Genomic DNA, 25,071 nt, shown 5'->3' with positions numbered 1-25,071 from the left:
AAATTCTTAGTAAATACTCAAAGTATAGCCTTATAAGAAGACAATCATGACATAATAAGTTAAATATAAAAAAATATTTATATTTAACCTATTTTCATGGAATGGCCCATTTGCTGAATTAATGAAAATACAAATTCATATCACATGTCATGATAAAGATAGTAGTGCTATCGATAATAATCTTGAAAGTTGATCTATTTCTTGAGCACTTGCTTATCATAATTTTTTCTTCAAATCTCTTCTTTCATACTGTTCCATTCATCCATCTACCAACAAGAGTGACGGTGTAAAAGCAATATGGATCAGGGCAGTGAAGAAATCCACAAACATTCTTCACCACCTAAATCAATCCAGAATGACCACTGACATCCCTCTTGAGGAATCTCATAAAATAATGACGTAAGTCCTTCAATTACTTCAAAGTAAATTCTTACCCAGTAGTGATTCTGCATGAAGCCATGATGTCATGGTTAACAGTTACAGTTATAAGAAGCATTATGCTGCCCGAGATGTCATCACCACTTAATAGAGGGCATATGGCTCCCTCATGGCTAGATGGCACAGCGACTACTATTGTTGGAGGTACACCATTTCACTGAAAAAGGGGGTCTTTCAGGTTATATTATTGTCCAAAGGTGGAAAGTCAAGTTTTTGTACGTCATACAATTCCTTAGCTGGGTTAGGATTTGAGTAAGGAAAATAATCAGAAAAAGATACAAGTTTATTTACCTTTAGGCATTTTTTAACAAACTGAATTCGCAGCCAATAATAATGTCAACAGTTTTCAGTTTTCTCACAAGAAAATGACTATCAAGCGGTACATAATTAATTATCTTTCACTCTACTCATCAGCATGGAGTAACTTTCTTTGAAACTTTACCAGGTCCACCATGTTCTGTTCAAGCCAGAAGGGGCTATAAGATCAGGGACCATGATTTTCTCAAAATAAAAGAAAATGTGCTGATGCTGTAGATTAGAGACCACCTATTTACCATCTGTAATGAAACAACTTGCAATAGATCCATTGTTAAAGGAATAAGTTATTTGATCGCATGCAAGTTGAAAGCCTATGTTAGCAAAAGCCACTGTCACCATTCCAACACATGAAACTGGGTTGGTACATATATTTTGAGTTCAATGTTAGACAGCTTGTAAAATTAATCAATCCAGCAAACTGATTTTACAAGCCACCTAGCAATCAATTCAAAACAATCTACTTTCTTATTTGAAGCCCAATATTTATTATTCAGCTGCCTCATATTCCAGGAAAATGAATTGTTCTTTCTTCCAATTAATTTGCATTCAATCTTTTCACATTTTTTTTAAACCTAAATACAGTAGATTACAGTTAATTGGGACATATGGGGACAGGAGCTCTTTGCCCCAAGTAAGTGGCTGCCCCAATTAGGTGAACTCTTTTGTAATTTGGCATAAAAAATTAGCGACCGGATTCGCGACCCTTCAGAGGGTGTGCCACGCCCATCCTGGAAGTACTTGCTCCATGGGCCCACGAAATGCATTTTAACCTTTTCGCTGCATGTGAGGAGAAGGTTTTCGGAGATTGAACAGCAGCGAAAGGGTTAATTCCAAATGATCATTTTTTAACTCACAATTAGCTTGTGCCGTACAATGATCAAGTACAAGAATAACCCTGATTTTCATGCTAATTCGTTATCCCAAATGGTCAACCATTGCGTAAAGAGGCTCACAGTCATCCATGCATTGCTATTGGCATGGTACTCCACTGGTAAACTGCTTATTCTAAACCCTTTGAAGCATCAAGGCTTAGCGCTTTCCCCAATAACCAGAAGAGTTTTTCTATCATTTCCCAAAACATATGAACTATACAAAACGGTGATGCAATCCATCGCTTTTTGGAGCCCGTTAGTCCTATGTAGCTGTAACAAACAGAGCCACTTGGTGTTGCTTGGTAATACAGTTCCATTTTATTGGCGTTGTTAATGTCATAAGCACAAAAATTCTCGTGTAACCTGGGCAGTTTGTTCCATTTGCACTCCTCTGCACCCACAACATCGCCACTTTTTTTCTCCATGAGCTCTCTTGAATTTTATTTTGTTTCTGGCCTTCCATTGGGACAGCCAGCCAACCATCTGATGCCTTAAAATGGTCATGACCAAGTTCTAAAGCTAGTTCCTCTGACTTCTTGTTTAACATTGGACCTTTGATGCAAACCCCTCATTCGCTCAGAATGAAAAACCATTGATTTGAAGCATCCTCAACATCTGCATCCTTCCTTTACATTTGCATTTCAGGGGCGGTGCCTGTTTTGAAAGGCTTTCCACTGTGGCTCCATTCTTCTCTTATTTTATCCTGTTGCTTTAATAACTGAGCTATTGTGGATTCCAGCACCCCAGTTATCTAAGACAGACAGAGATGACCAGATTGGGGATAATCTTAAATTTTGTCCAGTACAGCAATTTTTTCCGCCAAACATGTGCACCCCTGACACTGGTTTTAGACTGTTAGTTCACAAATGACTCGTTACGAGTGAAGAGAAACATGACTTGTGTGCATGCGTCAACTGCTGAGATGGGGATGGGAAAAAGAGAAAGGAAAGAGGAAACGTAGTAATCTTCCATTGGTCATAGTGTACAGTGGAAAGGGGTTAAGGGGATAGACCACATTAGTCAGTTGAATTTTGTTCAAGGTGTCACACACAAAAGGCTCTTGGTAAGCAAAATCGTTCATCTCGACCAGTCTCCTCTGCTCGGCATCAGCCTGTAATCCCTAGAAATTGGTTTGTACCTGCTTGTATACCCTCATTACAGGTGTTGCCTCTCATTTCTTACTATGTCGTGCTTATTCTACAGGGTGTCCATCGACCCTTGAAAACCTGGAATTATTCGGGAATTTTCCGAATCTTGAAATTTCCGTGAATTATGCGGTAATTTCTGGATATATTCTGGAATTTTTAAACTTATTATTCCAAGTCGAAAAAATCCTTATAATGGATGAAATGCCAGTACATTCAGGCGATAATCTAAGCCCATGTAGTTTTTACTCCCATTCCATTTATTTCTTCGAAAAATTTTGACATCCAATATAATTGTCTATATCTTTCATGCAGTGAAAATGCTCAATTTATAGATCATTCAGAGGTGAACCTTATTCACCTATGCGCCTTGAGTTCCATTCCAAACTATTCCCACAACTGTTATTATGCCTACTTGCGGTGTTTGATCTTCATTTCTGTTCAGAAGCCGTTAGTAAACATTAAAATAAAAGACTGAAACATATGGAGTGTTGTTTACCCAATGGATATCTCCACCTGTGTTTTTTGCGGGGTCATGATGTTGCGGAATGGGCTCTTTCAGGGCGATCCTACTGACGCATGTCGCCCTGAGTTGTCGGTGTTCGACGATATAAATGTATGAATGAAATAATATGATGAATGAATAAATTAAGTGATGAAGAGAGAAAAGTTCTTCTATTGGTTAAAAAATCAAAATTTATCATGACACAAATATCCAAAATTAAGTAAATGCATGAACGCATGACAGTAAAAGAGCCCATGCTTTAATTTGTTGCATTTATGCAGCATCTATACTGCCATGTAATTGCACGTGCCTTAAGCGTGTAAAAATTCCTTTCACTCATTGTGAGGATTACGGCCATACATATTACCAGCATTTGCTTCACATCGTATCAAATTCCAAGACTCACTTTTACATAGCTGCCATGTATCAATTGTCAGCAATTAGAGATCACACCTCGGGAGACTTTTCTTTGTGCTAAGCCTGCTCTCAAAGTATCAACCTGGTCAGACCAAGCTACAAAACAGTGTTCTGTTGAGATTGCAATCGCATGAATTTTGGCTCGCACCGCTAGTCCGAAGGGGAAAAGGGTAACGTGAGACAGACGGGTCATGCTTGAGGGTGATCGGGAGGGGGACAGGCGCCTGGAGCATGACTCTGATGGGGCTAATTACGTAACTTCGCCTCCTCGTAAAGGTGATCTTTTGTCCTGGTCGCTCGTTTATAAGAGTGATTTAGAAAAAGGATAAAGGTGACAATTTTGTAAATGTGAACGCCGCTGCTGTCTGCGCGTGCTTAACACTAGGAGGACGGCTAGGGGTCATTTCACCCCTAAAATGTATTTTGGAATAAAATGCCTAATTTTCGACTAATATTCAGTTTAATCGTATTAATTGTTGAATCAGTTCATCAAAAACACTATTTAACATTATTAAATATTATTTCCATTGTCAAAAGTTAATAACAATTATTTTAAAGAATCATGAATTAAACCGTATGTAGTAGTCAATTGCAAATCTAATAATGAAAATACATACACTCAATACAAAAGTTGTGTTACATGTGTAAACAATAGGGGTACTGGGTTTGCAAAATTTGAATAAAAATTTTTTAAACTTATTACTTTGTTGTAAATCTCAGACAGACAGTATATTTTCAGCGCTGTTTCCACAAAATATTTTTTTGCACTGAATGTGTTCATTGGACGATTTATTCATCTACATCTAAATCTACCCACTAACCCACAAACCACTTAAAAGCGTGTGGCAGGGGGTGTTAGGACACCAGCCATTTGCACATGAAAAGGAATTTGGAAAATGGAAAGGAAATTGGTGCAATGATTCAATTTGATGGTATTTGGCACCTTTTTCTTTTTTGTGGCCGTGGAGATATGGCTGTTGGATTTGGAGACATATAAATAAAGTGATACATGCTATCCATAATATCTACTCCCGCTTTGTTTTTATTATGAAATATGATGGTCTCTGGTATTCTTTTATTCGTTTTGGAAATAGTGTCATCTGAGATCATGCTGCTGAGTGAAAGTACATTATTGCTCTAGTTTGCCTGATTCTACGAAAGAGTATGGCCTAAGGTATCTTTGAACACTCGCGTTGAATGGATTACATGGCTATTTTAGGGGTCATGGATATTAGTGTATCACGCCTGTTTTTTTCATATCGTCCATGCAAGAGAAGTTTTCCATTTTTTTATGACTTCCTGCCAGCATGATGGATGGAAAATAATTGTTACAAGTTACATTTATTCCTGAATTCTTGTATGTTACCGTCACTTTAGTAACTATTTATTTCCTTGATTTGATGGCCAATCATCATCTTTGCCACAACATGGAAATTCATTTAGGCTGTATTTTCATTTCACATCTGTATTCACATTTCACAAGACTCAATACTCGATTCCAAATTTGTCTGGTTTATAAGGAATTTGCCTCATAAAAGGACAGTTGCATTTTGTTGGATAGAGCTGTGCATTTGCTATCACGCCAAAGTCGCCATCTGATTCACAATCTTGGACTTCGTCGCTTCCATCACACGCAGATGTTGATGGATTGGTCAGAATATCCTTGAACTGATGTTTACTGTTCAATTCCAGACTGATCTTAAATATTCCCTACAGCTATTTGATTCGCGACGATTCTCTTCTCTTGATATATTTCTCGACTTCTTACTTTCTTCCTCAACTCGCTACTGTTATGCATGCGAAAAAATCTACAAACAAGAGCGCACTATGGTAGAATCTTCTCTAGTTGCATTGTAGGTATATAGAGCTGGAGAGCAATAGAAATTCATACAAAAGGACAAAATTTTCAGAAGTAACGCTAATTGCCGTTCGAAAGGCGGGGACTCAACCGCCAACCGTATCCTGATTTGTATCTTCCAGGAACTTGCAGTAATGCTTCTTCTCCGACCTATGTGCGGATTCCAAGGGTAGGATTTACAGTAGAATTTTACAGTCCACCCAATTCCTCCACTCTCTCAAAATGAGACAGGATTTTTATCCAGGACGCAGCGTGCAGTCAACCCGCCCCAAACCCTGACGGGGTCAGGTGGCACTAATGCTGGACACACGGCAAAGGGGCTAGGTCAAGGGACAGTGCCATCAGGCCAGAAAAATGAAAGTTATTCGTAAACCTGATGAGTCGATATTGAAAATAATGTCTCTAAGAGCTCTGAATCTTGGACGACGGAAAACAATTCTTGGGATACCTGACGATTTTCCGGTATGGGTAATACAATAATCATTGAGCAATAAATAAAACAAAATTAAAATAACATAATTACATGAATTTACGCAAATGAAGGATTGAAAAGGTTTTATTTCCCTTTGCTGCCCAAAAAATAATGAAAGATTGTGCACAACAAGTCACTATGCCTAGGTTTTCGAATACAGATGCCGGGTACTTCCAGATTCAAAATGAAGCAAATCATCTGCCACACTAGCCTCTTGCTGATTATATGATATACATGGCACTAAAGTGCCCACGGGCAAGAAAATAGCGCGAAAACCAGTTGTGGGTCAAATGACCCCTAGCCGTCCTTCTAGGAATAACACGTCATAAAAATTAAAAAAAAACATTATTGTCTAATTTTCACTAATTTATCAAAATATAGACCAAAATGAACAAAGTCAAAAAGTTTCAAAATTTAAAAAAATATTTTAATAAGAGAAAAATAAATTTGAATTCTGAAAATGGGTCAAATGACCCCTGCCGTCCTTCTAGTGTTAAAAAGCGGTGGTAGAGTGCAAAGGGTGGAGGGTGACGGGTAGGAAGAGTAGGGGAGGGAGTTTCTACAGAACACCTAAGAAACAATAGACCAACTATTGGACGGACAGATAATCGGTTGTCGAATTACTGGCGCTCTAATGTGCTTCTTCTAACTTCTTCCGAGTGACTGGGACAGCATCCTCCTGCTTTTCCAGTTATTTTGGCTATCGGCTCATTTTGGCCTTCTAGCAGCAGTTCATGGTTTTATTTGGACTAGTGATTACTTTTCTGTGAAGTAAGAAGATTTTTAAGGGAAGTGTTACGTAGTTTTACATGCTAAAATTTACAATATATCTTTGGCTCTGTGGAGAATTTAAACTATTTATTAGGCATAGAGTTTTAGCTTTGTCATAGATTTGTAATACAGTAGAGCCCACATATAGCGAAGTTGAGGGGGCCGGAAGTTTACTTTGTTATATGTGGTCCCCCTCTTGTGAACTTTGAATTGAACTTCGAACCAAGCTTACTGCAGTTATGTCGCGGCTTTTATTTTATAACCTCACGCAGGAATGCTTGGGAAAGCCTTCCATTTAAATGTGCTGATTTAAAGTGCCTGTTACAAGTGTCAATGGATGGCCCTAATGTCAATTTTAAACTTCTGCATTTATTGAAAGAAGATTTAGCAGGTGAACCTGAGGACCGAAGAATGATTGAAATAGGGTCTTGTGGATTGCATACCATCCACTGTACTTTCAAGAATGGCTTGACGGCTACAGGTTGGCAGTTGGTGCCATTGTTAAGGGCCTTATACAATGTATTTAAAGATGTCCCTGCCAGAAGAGGAGATTTCAAAAGAATTACTGGATCAGAACTGTTTCCTCTTAAGTTCTGTGCCATTAGGTGGCTTGAAAATGAAGATGTTATTGAGAGGGTCATAACTGTGTTGCCAAAGATTGAAAAATATGTGTAATCTGTAAAAAAAACTGCTAATGAGCCAAAATTCCAAAGTTTTAAAATAATTGAAGATGCCTTAAAGTGTAAATTCCTTAGAATTCTTTCAATCAGTTTCAGCTCAGATAAGCCCATTTTTAAGAGAATTCCAGCCAGATGAGCCTTTTAGCTCCTTTCCTCTATACAGCTCTTTCTAATAATCTTGTTCATTCTTTCCTAAAGCAAATTATTAAAACTGATGTGTTGGAAAAAACAGCATTGAGTAAGGTAGATTTGAGTGACAAAGATGTCCTTCTAGATGCAAAATCAATAGACCTCGGATTTGGTGCAAGAAGTGCCATCAGGCAATGTAAGGATGTTACCATGAAGGAGATTCTCCTTTTCCGAAAATATTGTAGACATTGCCTTGTTATGTTTGTGGAAAAGGTGTTGTCAAGATCACCACTTAAATTTAAGCTTACCAAAGGGTTGACTTGTTTGGATCCAAAAGTAATGCTATCCAATAATGGGGCAAAACAGGAAATAACATCAGCCTTAGAAATCCTAGTGGAAAATAAAATTGTTACAGGTGCAACAGCAGATAGAATAGCAAATCAATTTCAGCACCTAATTAAAAATGATTTTTCACAAGAAAAAATGAAGACTTATTCACGATATGAAGTAGATTAGATAGTTTTTGGATGAACCTCATCAAGTCCTGTAGTGGCAAAGACTACCAAGATTTGTTGGAATTTGTCATGATAATATGTATTATTTCTCATGGAAATGCTAACTTGGAAAGAGGATTTTCAATTAACAAGGAGTGTATCTTTCCCAACCAACAAAGAGAGTCTCTTGTAGCTCAAAGGCTGGTTACTGAAGCCATTAACTCAGGAGGAAGTGTTGAGAAGGTAGATATAAGCAAAAATGATTCATGCTGCTAGGAGTAGTCAATTGAGATATGTAGAAGCACTTGAAGAACAAAGAAAACAGGATCATGAAAGAAAAAATGCAATCAATGAGAAGAGAAAAGCAGCTGCCCGGTGTAAAGAGTTACGGACTGAAAAGATGAGAGTAGAAGAAGAAGAAGCTCGTCTCAAAGTACAAGCAATTCAAGAGGAACTTGTGAACCTCAAGAAACAAACTTAGCTGATACAAGGAAAAAAAATCAAAGCCACCAAAGTTGTTTTACTTTCTGAGCCTTTAGAAATTGGGCATTTAGATTTTATTTTCTATTGGGCTGGCTGATATAAAGACTGGGTAATTTTAACCCTTTCGCTGCTGTTCAATCTCCGAAAACCTTCTCCTCACATGCGGCGAAAAGGTTGAAATGCGTTTCGTGAGCCCATGGAGCAGGTACCTCCGGAATGGGTGTGGTATATCCTCCGAAGGATCGCTAATCCGCGACCCCATCCTCGACCAAATCACCCACGCAGGACCGTCTCCTCGACCCTACCAGTGGGGGGCCTGCCTCCCAAAATGTGACCACTCTCACTTAATTTTGAAATTCTATCAATCAATCCGATCATCAAAAAATGATGGTTTTCATCGCACTCCTTCCAATCAAGTACGTCTTTGAACCGTGTTTCTGCGATGAAAAATAACGATTTAGTCAACTTTCCTAAAAACGTGGCTGCGGACAACCGGAACATGGCCATTTTAGGAAAGTTAACAAAATCGTTATTTTTCATCACAGAAACACGGTTCAAAGACGTGCTTGATTGGCAGGAGTGCGATGAAAACAATCATTTTTTGATGATCGGATTGATTGATTGATTTTCAAATTGCAGTCAGAGCGGTCACTTTTCAGGAGGTAGGAGACCCCGGCTGGTAGGGTCTATGAGACGGTCCTGCGTGGATGAGCTGGTCAAGAATTCTGGGTCCCGGATTAGCAACCTTTCGGACTGCTCCGGCAAAAGTGCTGATCACATGGCAGGGACGAAGAAAAAGTACGTCCACAGCAGTCTACCGTGCGGACGTACTAGGTACGTCCACAGCAGTGAAAGGGTTAAAGTATGTCATGTTGTGAATTTGTCTTCATTAGCAATTATCAATAACTTTGCTATCTCTTACTGGATTTGTTCACATTATTAGTATGTTAGTTTTTAATTAATCTTTACCTCAATTACAGTAACTTTTGTGATATTTTGTAGGTCTACAAAACATTGGATTTTATTGTGTTAGACATATATTCAATTTATCTGTTTATTATTTTATGGTTGTAAAACTTTGCTTACATTTGGGCCTCAGGCTGTTAAAAATTTATTTTAATTTTTGAATATTTTTGAGGGTGCTGTACCTCCATTAATTTCTATTTCTTTCAAGGTATTATTTTTTTGCCGTGGCAACCTCTTTGATGTCACCCATGAATATATTTTTTATTATTTTTTTGTATTAACCCTTTCGCGCCGGACCTTCGTTGAAGGAAATTCTTCCTCAATACGAGTCTCTTGAAAGTTTTCTTTATTCCTCTATACGAAGCCTTTCCGCGTCGACTAAAGGCAGTGGGTCCCTCCCGAAACATTTTTGGACCCAACTCGGTGGGGCGCCGATCTTTTTCCTCGGCCTCTGTCCCAGACCCTAGAGGGATTAAAAGCCCCTTCCTAACACGAGTCCGCGGTCAACTAGCTAAAATATTAACGCAGAATATATGCAAATATTTGTTGTTCGCATCGATTTTTTTAAATTCAAAATGAATTTCGTGTTTTTTTCTGAGCGTGCAGAAATTTTAAACGAAGTTCTAACGTTTATATAGACGGATTTAGTATATTTACTTGTTGTTCTATAACTCTGTTGATATTAACGTTAGAATTTCGTTTGAAATTTCCATGTGGTCAGCAAAAAAAGATGAATTCATTTCTAGCATTGGATTTCAAAAGTAAGCAACAAATATTTTTTTGGAAAACACACTGCAAATAACAGTAGTTGACCGCGTGGAGAGGATAGGAAAGGGTCGACCTGAGCGGCCGAAGAAGGGGCTGGGCTCGCGCTAAGGCGGATCACAAGGGGCGACCGCATCCGTGGGTCTATTATGTCCGCCACGGTCACTTTTTTCGACCTGTGCCGCACAGGCGCGGGATTCGTTGGTTAGGGTAAGAACATTCAGGACGCACTGGTGTGGCATTGGTAGTTGAGGAAAAAAAATCCTCGCCGCACAGGTGCGGAATTCCGCGCGAAAGGGTTAATATTATTATATTTACTAATATCAGTGCAATACTTATTATTTATACTTTTAATGGCTGTGTGCAATTGCAAATGCTTGCATTGTCTTTATGTTATCTGAATAAATTGACATTTGGCCATGGATAGTCATTGGTTGTCATTATTTTGCCTATTATTTCAAGAGCAAAATAATTGTGTGGACAAGCTTACCTCTGATTTAGTTCTGTAAGTTATTGTCAATAAAACAATGTCTTTTAGTACTTTGTTTTTCCCTTATTTTTTAAATTATTTATATTTGTTTAAACATATGTTTACTATTTTTGTATGTTTTCATTAGGTTGTGTTTGGCTAGGATAATATATATTCATTGTAAAATGTGAAAAATATTGCTTTGTCTCTTATATAAACTGCGATAATATAACCTGGAAATTTTCAAAATTTAGCCTTGAAAACCTGGAATTATGCTTGAATTTTATATTTCGACTTCGGTGGACACCCTGATTCTATCATCCATAGCCCTTTGAATCGAAACTTGAAGCACATATGTGGTGGAAGGGGTCCATATTAATAATGAAAGACACTTTGTTTCTTCCACAAGTTTGGAAGTGGAATTAACAAAGTGTCTTTCATTATTAATATCCATAGCCCAGCTACCGCCACAGGAGTCTTCTCCTCTTAAACACAACTATACGTTGAATGAGGTCTCATGGCCGAGAAACGGAATCCGAATCCTCTAAGGGATAGTATAGCAACAAGAGCTTTAAGAATAAGGCAAGAATAGAAGCACTTGTGAAAAATAAGACTAAATTAAAGGAGGGAAATATAAAAAAACAGTATTCTGAAACCAAAAATTTTTACATAACTTTGTCATGAGTAATGAGTCAATGTTGCCACCTCATGGTCCTATATAGCGGCATGCTGTCCAAGTTAAGTGGAAAGCACTCTGATATCTTCTTCAATTGGGTTCTGTTCTTCAAGATGTGCTCCAATTGAGCGGCTGCCTCAAGTAAACCAGAATCTACTGTATGTAAGTGATTTCATTTGCAAATGAGGAAACATATAAAGCATCCATTTATGAGAGTGTTCCTGGGAGGAATGATGAAAATCAGTTTTCCCTTAACACGTTCCCTTAACCGGGGTATTTAAATTCCTAGGAATGCCGATTCTGGGTGGAGGTGTTGAGATTGGAAATATGTGCCTATTAGGGCGTAATGCCTTTGGTTTAAACATGGTTAAAAAGCTAATGTTTAGAATATAACTTTACCCAATGAAATTATTGATGCATCAATTCATTATGAATAACGAACAACATCTGAAAACGTACTAACGCATACGTATTGTACGCTTTAAAATTGTTTAGGTTGACGTGCCTAAATGACGAGAATCTTCGTCATCTGTCCGGAACGTTCGGGAAAAAAATGACAAGAATTCTTGCCATCCGTACGCAACGTGTTAATATTTGCCCAAGTATTAGCAACAAAATTTTTATCTATGAGTATAAGAGCTGTTGCCTATGTGCTAAAATGGCAATTTAATGTGTTAAGTAAAATTTCTCTCAACACTGGAAACTTTTTGGAACAGCACCATTGATTAGGTTGGTCTGGGGAAAACAGGATATTTACTTTTCATGCCAGCAGGTATGTGAAAAAATATTTTGTTCACATATATTGATGATATTCCATTGCACGTTGAGTTTTTTGCAGGGGCTCTGGCTTTTATTTCATGCATTTGTACGTCAGATAGAGCTACGTGCTCAGCCCAACTTTGATTTTCAAGGTCAAGAAAAAAAACCATTTGCTTTACTCCTACCGGCATTTCACAATTTGCTCGTACAAACATGACCAAGATGTGGTTAAATGACGGCCTCCTCCAAACAAGCATTTCAAAAATTGAAATTTATAAAATTCGAAGAATCAAGCGAGATGGAGTGGAATTGATTCATAATGAAACACTGACTTGCAATTTTCCACAAAAATAAAATTTAATTCGACTCGAGTTTTGATGTTACTACATCATTTTCAAGGTACAACTGAGAGAGGAGAAATGGGGTGGAAAGTGCTCAAGGAGGTGGCTGGAATGGGTAGAAGTGCAAGGCGTGGGGGGGGGAGGGGAGAGTGGAAAAACCAGGGGAGGTAAAATTGAAATTTGAAAGTAGAATTGAAATTTAGTTTCTCTGCAGCATTAAATCAGATAATTTTTCTAATGTTTGTTCTTCATTGAAAATAGTGGAAATTTGGAGTTAGTACCTTGGGAATTTTTAAAATAAATATATGAATGACTCCACTTCGGATCACACCTGCAAATTTTTGCAACCTTTCATGTGCTTTCATAAATTAAATGCTACCAAAATGATTCAATAAGCTGATGTGATAAGGTCTAATGCAGAATAAATGAAAGAATCAATTTTCTGGCTGAGCCTCAAGCACAAGTGAACTTATTTGTATCTAGGAATTGACAATGACTTTGGGCATAAAATTAGTATTAGAAAAGTAACAGAAAACTACAGAAAATTCACAACAATGACCAATAATCAACTTTTATTCATGGGGTTTGAACACCCTGCATGCTATGGTCTTGCTCTGTTTTCATTAATATGTTATTGTTAACTGTCTCAGTGATATTGCCAAAAACAAATTCATAACCAATATATTGAAAGGTTTCGTTGTTGATATTATACCATTATGCAAAACTGTATATACGTAGTACCTTGCTCATGAAAAATGTTGGGTTATGATTGAACCTCCTTCTTTAACCCTCTCTACAAAAGTTTCATCTCTCTACCCAGGGGTGGCACTAATCACACCCCCTGGCATTTAGTCCACCCGTGCCCAAGCTGGTATAATTATTCACTTTGATCAAATATCGTTCCCTACTGTAGTGCAGCCCCTAGGTGTGGTACAGTTAATTTTAGTGCAGTGCTGATTCTTTCTAGGGCTATGGAAGATGAAGCAGAGATGCTACGGCTGGTTCGCGGAATCCAAGATGCCATTTTTAACCATAAAACGGAACAGGTAGTGGAGTTTATGATGAAGTTTGAGTCAATCTCCATCACTGAGCTTATGCTTAAGAAACACCCGGACATAGTGCTGCTATTTAGGAACGTAAGTATGATTCCTTCTGATTCCTTACCTATGCATGATACTATAATGCTGATTAGAGCTTCGAGGAATTGGTGCAGTGAAAGATTTACGCTTGCTTCTGGAAACAGGATTGGAAACAAATAAATAATGATTATTTGCTTTAAATTGGAATCAGAAAAAAGTTTAAATAGATGCAGTTATACCCACTTCTCATGAAGATTAGTAGTTTTACAATTTTTTTATTTTACCTAGTACATTTCCATTTTGCTTTTTCAATTTTTTAAATCATTCAGCGGTATTTGAGTGTATTCAGAAGTTGCGAGAACGTAGCTAACCATCACATGACAAACTTAATTCTTCAAACTCGGTGGCAGATCCAGGGAGGGGCTGAGGGGGGTATCCAAATTACACTAGATAAAATCATAATTTTTTTCAGTTGTTGAACACATCCCAGAGAGGATAGCCTTCTAGCCCCACCTTGTCTCTATCATGCTACTCCGACTGTCTCCGTGACCTGATGATTACATGAATAACTTCTCCCTCACCAAGCTATGAGGTTTTAGAGCATAGTAGCAATTACATAATACATATCCGACCATGAATAAAATGAGTAAACTGTAAAACATTGTGCACGGCTGATTACAGAAAATTAAGAGATATGTATAATATGCCGATAAGTAGCAATAGTTGGAGACACTTTGCAGAGCGAATAACTTAATAAGTAACCAAATATTTTGTAACCTTCTGAAAGGTATTGCGGATATTCAAACTCTACAGTGATAAGAATTGTGTCCCAGATCATCGATAAAATTGGCAATGCATCAAATTATACATCATAATTAATGGACGATATTTGTGATGCTGACCAGTACAGTAGATGGAAATATCAATACAGGTACTTTGTGCTTTAGAAATCATCACGGTTCTAAAAGCTATTCTAATATCTTAAATACCACTGAATAACCTGTCAATGAGAAGATCTCCCGGTCATTGGGATTTATGACAAAAAATACTCAGTAAAAACTCAAGGTACTTCTCTAAAGACTATGAGAAGAAATAAAGAAATAACTTCATTTAGTTTATTGCGCTGTGTTAAGCGCAGTTAAATTCTTCTTCGTGTGAATGATCCAATTCCTTGTCATGGCACAACATCACCGATATAGTCTGTTGCCGGCCAAATTCTAAGTACGTAAGAGTGACATTAAGCCGGGATTTGCAATGGGGACTACATATCGAAAGAACTGTGACCAAAGCGTTCAGGGCATTACATTTTTTGATGAGAACCCTTTGAAAGAGCTGTTAAAAAACAAAGGAATTCACATATAAAACGTTTGTTAGGCCTATTATAGAATACGGGGGCGTCAGTTTGGGTTCCTCATCTGAATGGGGAGATCAAGCTACCAACAAAAGTTCAGCGATTAGCAGCTAGATTTGTTTTGGGAAATTTCAGAAGGAAGGCAAGCGTCAAGGAGAGGTTAAAAATGCTGGGCTGGAAATCTTTAGAGTCAAGGAGGAAGAGAGCATGCTTGAAGTGTATATTTAAAGCTTACAGTGGTGATCCTGCGTGGAGGCACCTAAAAAAGCGGTTAAAAGGACCAAGCTATCCGACGAGGAAGAATCATGATTATAAGATTAAGGCTCCAAGGCAGCTGTCAAATAGACTAAAATTTTCCTTCCTACATTGGGTGATAGAGGATTGGAATGGTTGACGGGAGGACATTTTTTTTAGCCCTTCCCAACTAACGCCACAATATTTATCAATAGGTTAAATAAAATTGAATTTTGAGGGTTTTTCTAAATGTTTATTTTTTGAATTTGGTATTTCTTGTTTTTTTGCTTTGGTCTTCGTGTATTATTGTGTAAAAATGGATTTTGAGGGATATGTAAATGTAGACATGTATTGTTTTTTGCTGATTTGGTGCTATGTACATAGGGACATGCATTTTGTAAAAGATGGTTTTTTGAGGGCTTTTTAAAATATTTTTGTACTTAGTATTTGGTTTTGTATTTTGGTTTTTGGATATTTTTGTGTGTGATGTAACCTATCAACCAAGCTGGTACTTTGCATTTTATATTTTTGTCTTAATGTACTTCCTGATTTTATGTTACCACCCGACTTCATGGTCGACTTGTAACAATTTATGTAATAACAATAATAAATGGATAACATAAAATCCGGAAGGTTACTAATTGTGATTTAAGAGGTCTCTGCAGTTTATTGCTAATCATTCAGGAGACTTGTGGACAGACAGGAAGGAGTACACAAAACGATTGGAGTGGAGGTGTTGGAGATATGGGTGTGGAGAATTAAGAATCGGTAGAGAATTGAGAAGGTGGAATGAAAGGATATTAACAACAAAGTTCCAGACATGTTTGGTGGGAGAGGAAACTTTTAAGGGTGATACAGATGAGACAGGAGATACGGTTTGGCAAGCATAGGAGGGAGAGAACAAGATTTATAGATAAAATGACAGGGATCATACCATACCGTAAATAAAGAGAAAAATCCTATAAAAGCAGGCTAAGGGTGCCCGCCCAATGCTCCATTTAAAGCTACCTCGACCAGTGGAATACTCAAATGATAATGAGTATGAATGTACCTCTAATTGGAGAAATCGTCTTATTTTAGCTGCTGACTTATGGCGAGAGAATTCCAGAGACGATATCACAGGACATCGAGATGGTAAGTGGCACTACCTCTACATTTCCAGAAATTTAAGGCCTGCTTAAGAGTGAAATATTCTCTGCAATGCCCATGGTTTTCTTCAGAGAACACCTTTGACATAATTTAAATATGTTAATGTATATAAAGTATGAATAATAACAAAAACTACTAGTTTGCCTCTTGCTCTTTAGACACCTGATAGGGCTATGCACACTAATCCTCATTAACTACCCTAGGGAAAATCTCCATTGGATTTTTTTCCCTATAGTAATTTGAAGATGGGAAACATTTGTTCCCATAGGAAACTTTAATGTTGCTATACGAAACTTTCATTTTCTCATAGGAATGAACTTCATTCCAATAGTATTTTTCAAAACACTCTAGGAAACTGATGGGCTTTATTTCACATGGTGTTTTGGAAAATACTATAGGAATTTTATACAGTCACTTTCAAAAGTTTTAGGCCAAAGTTTGTTGCGTCACTTCTGCTTCTTGAGAAATTTTAGTTTCTCTTTCTTCTTTTTTTCTTGATTATTCGCCAAAAATATTTCGTTTGCAGGTGAAGATATATGCACTTAAGGGAGATGTTACTTGCCAATTGATCAGTCTGTTTCAATTTATGTCGGATGTAATGATTATTTTGTGTTCATTTACTGCCTACTTGCCCCAGTTTTCACAGTTGATTTGTATTGTACGTATTTTAACACCTTCACTGTAAGCAGTTGCAGTGGCCTGATGTAGTTAATGTGCCACTGAAATGGTGGTGATTGTGAGATCGAATCTCTGACGTTGAAAATAGAGATGGGCACGGTGCGAGTGAGTCAGTTCAAATGTGCGACTCTGCGGAGAGAGGTGTGAGGGGAGAGAGTGAGAGATTTGGTGAGTAGCAACTCCCTCCCCTCCACAGACCTCACACGACTCCCTCCGCTCACACTGTGCGGGTTGGGGTCGTGAGCGGTAGAAGTCGACTCCATGCGCACACGACTCCCTTCATGCACAATGTGTGCTGGAATTGTGCGAGGCGAAGTCAAGACTCCCCACCCTCACAATGCACTCGCTCAGCGCACAATATGCACATTGTGGAGACATGTGTGTCTGCGGACTCTGACTCCATGGGCAACGACTCCTATTGCGCACACTATGCGTGTTGGAGTTGTGAGTGGTGGAAGTCAGACTCCATGCGCACACAACTCCTCCCACTAACATTTTCCGTGTGTCGCACGTTTGGAGGGTCAAAGGGAGCACATGGCATTTTTCGCTCACTTAGCCCACTGCTCACTTTTTCACGGCGCTTGAAAGATTCTCCTGATTCATTTTCTGGGGATTACTCTAAACGATCCCTCATGGCCCTTATCCTAATCCACTCTCCTGCATGTCCCATGCATCATGAGAGAAAAATGGTGGAAGATGCTCATGTACAAGTTTTCAGCAAGGGCAAATTTATGAAAATAATATGAAACAAAAATGAAAATTTGTTCTAACACAAACAACTAAGATAAATGGATGAAATTAATTATGAATTGTTAACATGATCATGCAGTTTCGGAGAGATTATTTTGTTATGGCAGATTTTTTTAAGGTGCCATCATCTATAAGCACAGGAGACAGAATACATTTTCCGTCTTCCATGAAAGATATAACATATCAGCAGAAATGATTCCTCAGTTACATCAACTATTAAACATTGTGACTATGCAATACGTGATTGATTTGAAAACAATTTTTCAAATTGTGATCTAGGAAATGTTGCGTTTCAAATGTTCGTTCAGAAATCCCCCCCTCACCACCTTCCCCTCTTCCCCTTTCTTCCACTCCCGTCTTCCCCCCTCCCCTCTACCATGAAGTGCTTTGCTGAGTCACACTGTGCGAGCAGCTCTCAGGAGTGTGCTATGAGCGGTGAGGCAGCTCTACAAAAAGAGCTGTTTATGCCATCACTAGTTGAAAACACTTGCTGGTATATTTTTGTCAGGTCATGCACTCGTTCTTTATTTCTTAATGCATTTATCTTTTACTTTTACTCAACACTTTTAAATTCACTGCAACAGCTTTATATACAATAATGAGTCCTATAAAAGTTAGGAATTGGGTAAGGTTAGACCAATAATGTCAATGAATGGCTTAAATATTTTGAAGGTTAGGAATACGCAAAAGAAGGTAATCGTAGCCCAGCGATGAAGGGTGCATGAAAACCCTGCCACAGTGTTAACATAATTGTTTAAGACAGGTGACAAAGGGTCATATCTACCAGCTGATTATTGCAAATTTATCAATTGGTTATTTTTAAGATTTTCTGTAATGAACACCATGCTGATCACCCACCTCGTGAGGCAGGTGTTAGAGCACAGAGGGGTAGCCAGTGGTCAAGATTGGATAATATAACCTGTCCTCGGCGTTAACGTACTCATGAAAGACTGGTGGAAAAAAGTCACTCTTTTCCTTTCATTATTAACCACATTATGTTGTGGGTTACTGAAAGATAAAAATATAGCTTTCACATTTTTTTTTATTTAGATGTTCCTTGTAAATGAATTTCAATGAGAAAATAATAATTTCACAGGAAATATAATAACCCAATTTCACAAAAATATGCAGTATTATCCACTTTCCCTATGTATTTTGTCATGGACTGTCATTCACATTATATCTTATACTAAGACACTTATGAATCATCTGGTATCATAATTGACAAAACGATACAGAAAATTCTTATGAATTTATGAAATAAAAGAATTTGTTCAATACCATGCATTCCTCATCCTCCACAATTCTTTTCTTCCTTGTTATATGCTGGGAAAAAATTTTATCGTCAGCAAAAATGATGAATTGCAAAAAAGCCTACCTACTCCCTAACTAAATTGTTCCCTCTGAATAACAGTCTCGAATACTTTTGCCAGTCTGCTAGGAATGGCTTGAGGGCAGGTATATGAGTTGAATGCTATGCTCCATCTCCCACCTCCTAAATGTTGCATAGCTGCATACAAATTTCACCTTCCCGGATAAGGCAACTACTTTACCGACAAAGAGCATTATCCTCGATCAAATGGCGAATCCTGATGCCCTCGAAATTGTGGGTGGCTCGAGGTAGGCCACTCCTTCACCTGTCTATCAGCGACTAGTCGCCTTCCTTGAAACGCCTTACCCAGTTATAAACAGTTTTCCGGGACAAATTTAGCAGTCCAGGTGTTAACACATTCAGTGCGTAGCACGTCAATTGACGTGGTCCCGTCCAAGCCGAGATACAGAGCACGTCAATCGACACGCACCGCTGGTCAGGCCGCGAGCTCTTTCTCCGTCCACGACTAATATCCACTTCCGAGTCTTCCGATCGTGTGCATGGCCTTCAGCAAAGCTTCCCTCTTTCGACCCGTGTGCGCCGTTTGAAAATAGCAGTATTGAAACAGAAGTTATGGCACAAAAACCTCTCTCTATTTCTCTTTCTTCTTTTATCGGCCGATTCTGACGACATTCATGGAAATCAGGCCCGCATTGAATGTGATAAGGCAACTGTTTCGCTGCCCTCTACCATGCTTATTATCTGTTCTCAGCTCCTGCTCCCATGTTCACCACTTAAAAATTATGGAAATCTTCAATTTTCTCCTGCTGGTAATTCGTGACATGGAGAAGAGTTAAGAGCATTAGATTGCAGCGATGAAGTCTCAGTTTTTTTTGCTAATTTGTTTTGCTCAAAAAATCTATGAAAACTATGCATTGAATGTCATAATTATTATTCAGTACTTAGCATTGATTTATAAAGAGTTTTAATGTTTTTTGCCAATACTTGAATAGAAGTTAAAGGAAGACAGGTGAAAGGTAATATTTTAATGTGCCTTTTCATTAGCTTTTCCACAATTCACGTTCCCATCGTTATCACTTGAAAATTGTCTAGTCATTCATCAGCATTGAACTGAATTGACGTGGTAACATGGAATGCACATTGATTTACTACCTGAACCTGGGTTCTAATCCCAGGGTGCATAAATTTTTTCAAGAAACATTTTCTCAAGCCAGGAAAAGTTTAGATTACCAAGGGGAATAAAAGGGATTGTGCTTATCAATTTGCTTATTGAAAAGAAGTATTTACATTGCTTCACAAAACATATGCTATCAACGATGACTAAAAGTAATAGAGGACTGCTGCATGATTGAAATTTTCAACAATGCGCTCCACCTAATGCAATGACAATATATAAAGGTGTGTGACTACAATGAGTGGTGAGATGTTTAGGCCTTCTAGGTTTTGCATTCACAATGGGGTATAACATCAATGAGTTTTCTTTTTTAGCCCACCAATCTATTGGATGCATCCATTCAGAGAGATTAGTGGGATTGTTACATTAAATGAGAACCAGAGAACACATTCAACGCAAAACCCTACTGAAGTATCATGTGATGATCGTGAAGGCTACTTACACTATATAACTAAAATAAGACATCTAATAATGAGGCACAAAGAGGAAAATTAACCAAAATCGATGACCACAAAATGCATACACTCCACAAAGTTGCAAATAGGTTTTCAAATCTGGCAGCACAACCAAAAAAACCCAGGGGAGTGCGAAGTAAATCAATTCTAGCTAATAATTATATTCGTAACTACCTGAATAGATGGTGTTATAATGCATAAAACGCAAATCAGCTGTGAAAAACTGGGGAAAGTATGCAATAAATGCACACAAAATAATCACTAAATGCGACAAAAATCGAAACAGGATGATCAATTTGCAAGTAACATCTCCCTTTGAGTGCATATATATTTCTTCACCCAAAAACAAAATACTTTTTCGGCAAGTGATCAAGGAAAACAAAAAGAGTAAAGGAAACTAAAATTCCTTAAGAAGCAGACGTGACGCCACAAACTTTGTCCTAAAACTTTTGAAAGTGAGTGCACATTCCTATGGGAAAAAAGTTTAATCTAGGAACATAGAAGTTTCCTATTGATGCAAAAGTTCCCCATTGTCAAATTGCTAGAAGAAAAAGGATTCCCATGGATATTTTCATTAGGGTAGGCCAAGGTGATTAATAATTGCAATCTTTAATGAGATTTTAGATACAGCTAATGGAACGAGCATGGGTCCTTAATTTATGTCAACAAGGAGTCGCATCAGACTTTATTGGAGAGGAAGTTCAACCATTTAGCAACTTGCAGGCAATAATGGTACTACAAAAATTTTATCCAAGTACATATACTCACTGAAAAATCGCTTCCTTGATCAAAGTTGTTACTTTTTTACAGGGGGGAGAAGTGATAATTAAATTTCACCTCTACAAACATTCTCAATCATAGATGTCGAAAGGGTCATGAAAAGTTTATATGTCATGAAACTTCATTCCCCTTGCTTTTTGTTATAAACTTTTACAACATTGCACAAAAATTGAATGTTACCAATCATATTCTAACACACTGGCCATGTTTTTCACCAACATATAAGTATATAGTATGTAACTGCTAGAGTACCAGACATAGACTGGCATAGCTATGCTCAAGATTTTTTAAACAGTTAACGACCCCTGAAGTAAACTATAACTTTTGCTATTTCCCGCAATGGATGAAATATCTTTATATATTCATTCCTCTGTCTGCCTGATACAGGTATCAATTGTTTTTCTTTGAACAAATATTTGTTGCCCAGTTTTTGTCCAAGCTAAATCACCCTTTTATCCTTCAGACAACCAAGATTCAACTCCTATATAATTTTATAACTTGTACCATTTATTTTCCCTCCCACAGGAGAAGTATCGCCTGGAGGTTAGGGTAGTAAGGTGCCAGGCTCTGTGTATACTCATCAAGTTCAAGGTGAGTAATATCAGTCATTAACAACAATCCTTATGAGTGAAATAGGATGATATGGCAAGCATGACAGAGAAAACGCATTTACACATTCATTTAATCACTGGATACCAGAACTACCTTACCCAGAAAATAACGATTCAATTCTTTTCTAGCAAAAGTAGCCAACTTTTTCTCTGAGTTTCACATTTTACAGAGAAAATATTGTGTCTTAGCCAAAGTATCCTTAAATACAAATTAATATCATCAGAGCTTCAACCAAAGCGTAATTTAGTTAGACATAAAGCAATTGAGCATTCATAAAAACAAACAACCGCACAAATAATACTGAACCCAATTGAAAATGTTCAATATCATCTAACGGGCTTTCTATGCCTCGGATGCCTTTCCTATGTCAAACTTAATTTTACATATTAAGAAATGCGGGACACCACTAATGTTTCCATTAGTATTTGCTGTTGGCTGGTAGTCTATATCACCTGTAAATACTGTGGCCCGATCCACAGAAAAGTGAAATATGTTTGAAAAAAATAAGTCAAGATAAAAGAATACTCTATATTTTCTTCGGAGATATTAAAAACTTAATCTCCCAAACAAGCCATTATTCCTGGTAGATTTACATCGAAGATTGATCGTGGAACATGGGATTGGCCATTTTTGTGGTTGGTGCTGACGTGATTTGTGCCAAAGAAGAGTTTGAAAATGCAGCACATTTATATCAAATGGTTTTAAGTTTTAAGGGTTTTCAAATGGCTAAGATTAGAGACCTAGCATTTCAATAGCGTTTTAAACTTGACAATGTCATTGAACAGGCTACTTCAATCAAGAATACACATACATATTATCAACCGGTCAAATCCTTTTCTTCCAGGGGATTTTCCGCGTTCCAGCAGGATCCTCATTCATGGAGACGTTTCGTCGCCGATTGGAAGAGTTTGAGGATGAGACAGACAGCCTGTCTTTACTTCAAAGGTCCATCCTAACCAATGATCCTGGTGGTAAGTACCTGAAAATGTGTCCCACTCGTGGAACCTGGCATTTTCAAGTGCTTAGATTCCTGGGAGAGAACTGCAGAATATTCGGTAATTCATGACTTCTACCTCACCAACTATGGACATTATGAAAAAATATGATTCTAACTTGGCACTCTATTAACCTTTTCCATACTAAAGATGAAAATATACATGTGGACATTTCTTGACCCGGGAGAGGAAAGCCGTATATTTCCATCTGAGATTTTCTTACACAAATGAACGAATGCCGAATATGTACTTTTCCTAGCTCTCCCCCTTTTATGATGATTGGGGGTGTAAGATGTGAAGATTGGGGGTGGTCTTAGCTTCAGGACACTGCAGAGTTTAGGCTTTACCCTCGAAATCTGGGAGCAGGTATCCGGACCCCTCGTCTTATATTACCCCTCCTAGTGGTAAGGGACCGCGGTCATACAATTGTTTATCCAGTCAGGTTTCCAGATAAATATTTCTTCTTTCCTCAAGAAATATAAACTTAGAATTGAATTCTTTGTCTTTTGAGCAGCGTTTACAATTTTTAAATGAATTTCTACCATAAATATTAACTTATATCTCAAGCTCTGTATGGACATCAACTCTCTGCACTCCGCGCGCTCGTTAAGGGGCTCCACCCCTTAAAAAACCCCGGGTCCGGCTTCGCCGTCTACATTTGTGGTAGTTCGAAGAACTTTACTCCGAATAATCTCACCCGAATAAGCTAGGGGCCGGCTTCGCCGGCCAGGGGGTTGGGAAGCGCCCCACTCATTCCTCGGAACGGCTTTGCCGTTCGTCATTGAGAGGCGGCTTCGCCGCCCGGGGGTTGAGTGTGCCCCCCCAGGGCTACCCCGCTTAATACTCGGAACGGCTTAGCCGTTCCTCGTCTGGGGTCGGCATAGCCGCCCAGGGGGCAAGGGAATTTTGGAACCCTTATTTGTTTAAAGGGCTGCTTCGCCTCCCGGGGGTGGAGTGAGCCCATAGCGGCTGCGCCGCTTGAACGTCGGGGCAGCTTCGCCGCCCGAGGATTACTGAAGCTCCCCCTCGCCTACGCCAGTTACTCCTCGGAACGGCATCGCCTTTCCTCGTCGTGGGGCGGCTTCTCCGCCTTGGGGATGACGAGGCCCCCCGCGGCTGGTCCGCTTAGTGCTACTTAGGAAAGGCGACTTTAATTTTTTTTTTTTTCGGCGAGGTTCCTTGAGGTGATCAGGGGTTTTCTGGTATTTTTTTCCCGTATGGTTTACGGTGGCTCGCCCTCACCAAATATTCCGGATCTAGAGCTCAGAGGGGACGGGTAGTGCAACGTATGCTTGGGAGAAGTTCCCAAATAGGAGACTTAAGGGCACATTTTACATTTAAGGGGGATTTCAGGGGGATACCGGGGGTTTATATGTGTGTACTCCTGGCGGTCGCCATCAGTTCACATCAATTCCGTGGGGATGAGTCGTTGGGGGCGGTGGAATGGTCACGAAAAGTACCGAAAACGTAGACTTATATGAAAATTTTTATTTTTTTGGGGGTGTATGTGAGTTTACCGGGGGTTAACAGGTTGTACTGCTAGGTCATCAATCGTCCAGATCAATTCCGCAGCGATGAATGTCAAGGATTGGAAAAGCGGCGGAATGGTGATTAAAAGTACCCGAAAAGGCTACTTATATGCAAATTTTAATTTTTTAGTGGGTTTCAGGGGGTTTAAAGATGACGATTTCATATAATCACATCCATTTACTATCATCTAAGAGAAGTTTCCCCTTTGACATCCAAATTTCGAGAGTAATACAATAAAAAGTAAATCTCTCCCCGGGATAAAATAGTAGTGCCCGCTATTTTTATTTTTTCGCGGCCATATCGATTCAATCATTTAATAAATATTTATATTTTATGAAAGAAAATGCATAGCTGTATGTAACGACAAACTTTGAAAGAAATCGGTCAGGTAAA

The 25,071-nt window shown here is 38.5% G+C and overlaps 1 protein-coding gene across 1 annotated transcript; it reads left to right on the top strand.

The window, feature by feature from the left end:
- Window positions 1-283: 283 nt before the first annotated feature.
- On the top strand, window positions 284-22,153 carry LOC124170663. The gene is made up of 4 exons (XM_046549537.1): window positions 284-399; window positions 13,526-13,694; window positions 16,303-16,356; window positions 22,067-22,153. The coding sequence occupies exons 1-4, from the start codon at window positions 356-358 to the stop codon at window positions 22,151-22,153; spliced, it is 354 nt and encodes a 117-aa protein (XP_046405493.1). The 5' UTR covers window positions 284-355.
- The last annotated feature ends 2,918 nt before the right edge of the window (window positions 22,154-25,071 follow it).

The sequence above is a fragment of the Ischnura elegans genome, chromosome X (genome assembly GCF_921293095.1).
Source record: "Ischnura elegans chromosome X, ioIscEleg1.1, whole genome shotgun sequence".
In the NCBI taxonomy this organism is placed as follows: domain Eukaryota; kingdom Metazoa; phylum Arthropoda; class Insecta; order Odonata; family Coenagrionidae; genus Ischnura; species Ischnura elegans.
This window is presented reverse-complemented; position numbering and strand designations above follow the sequence as displayed.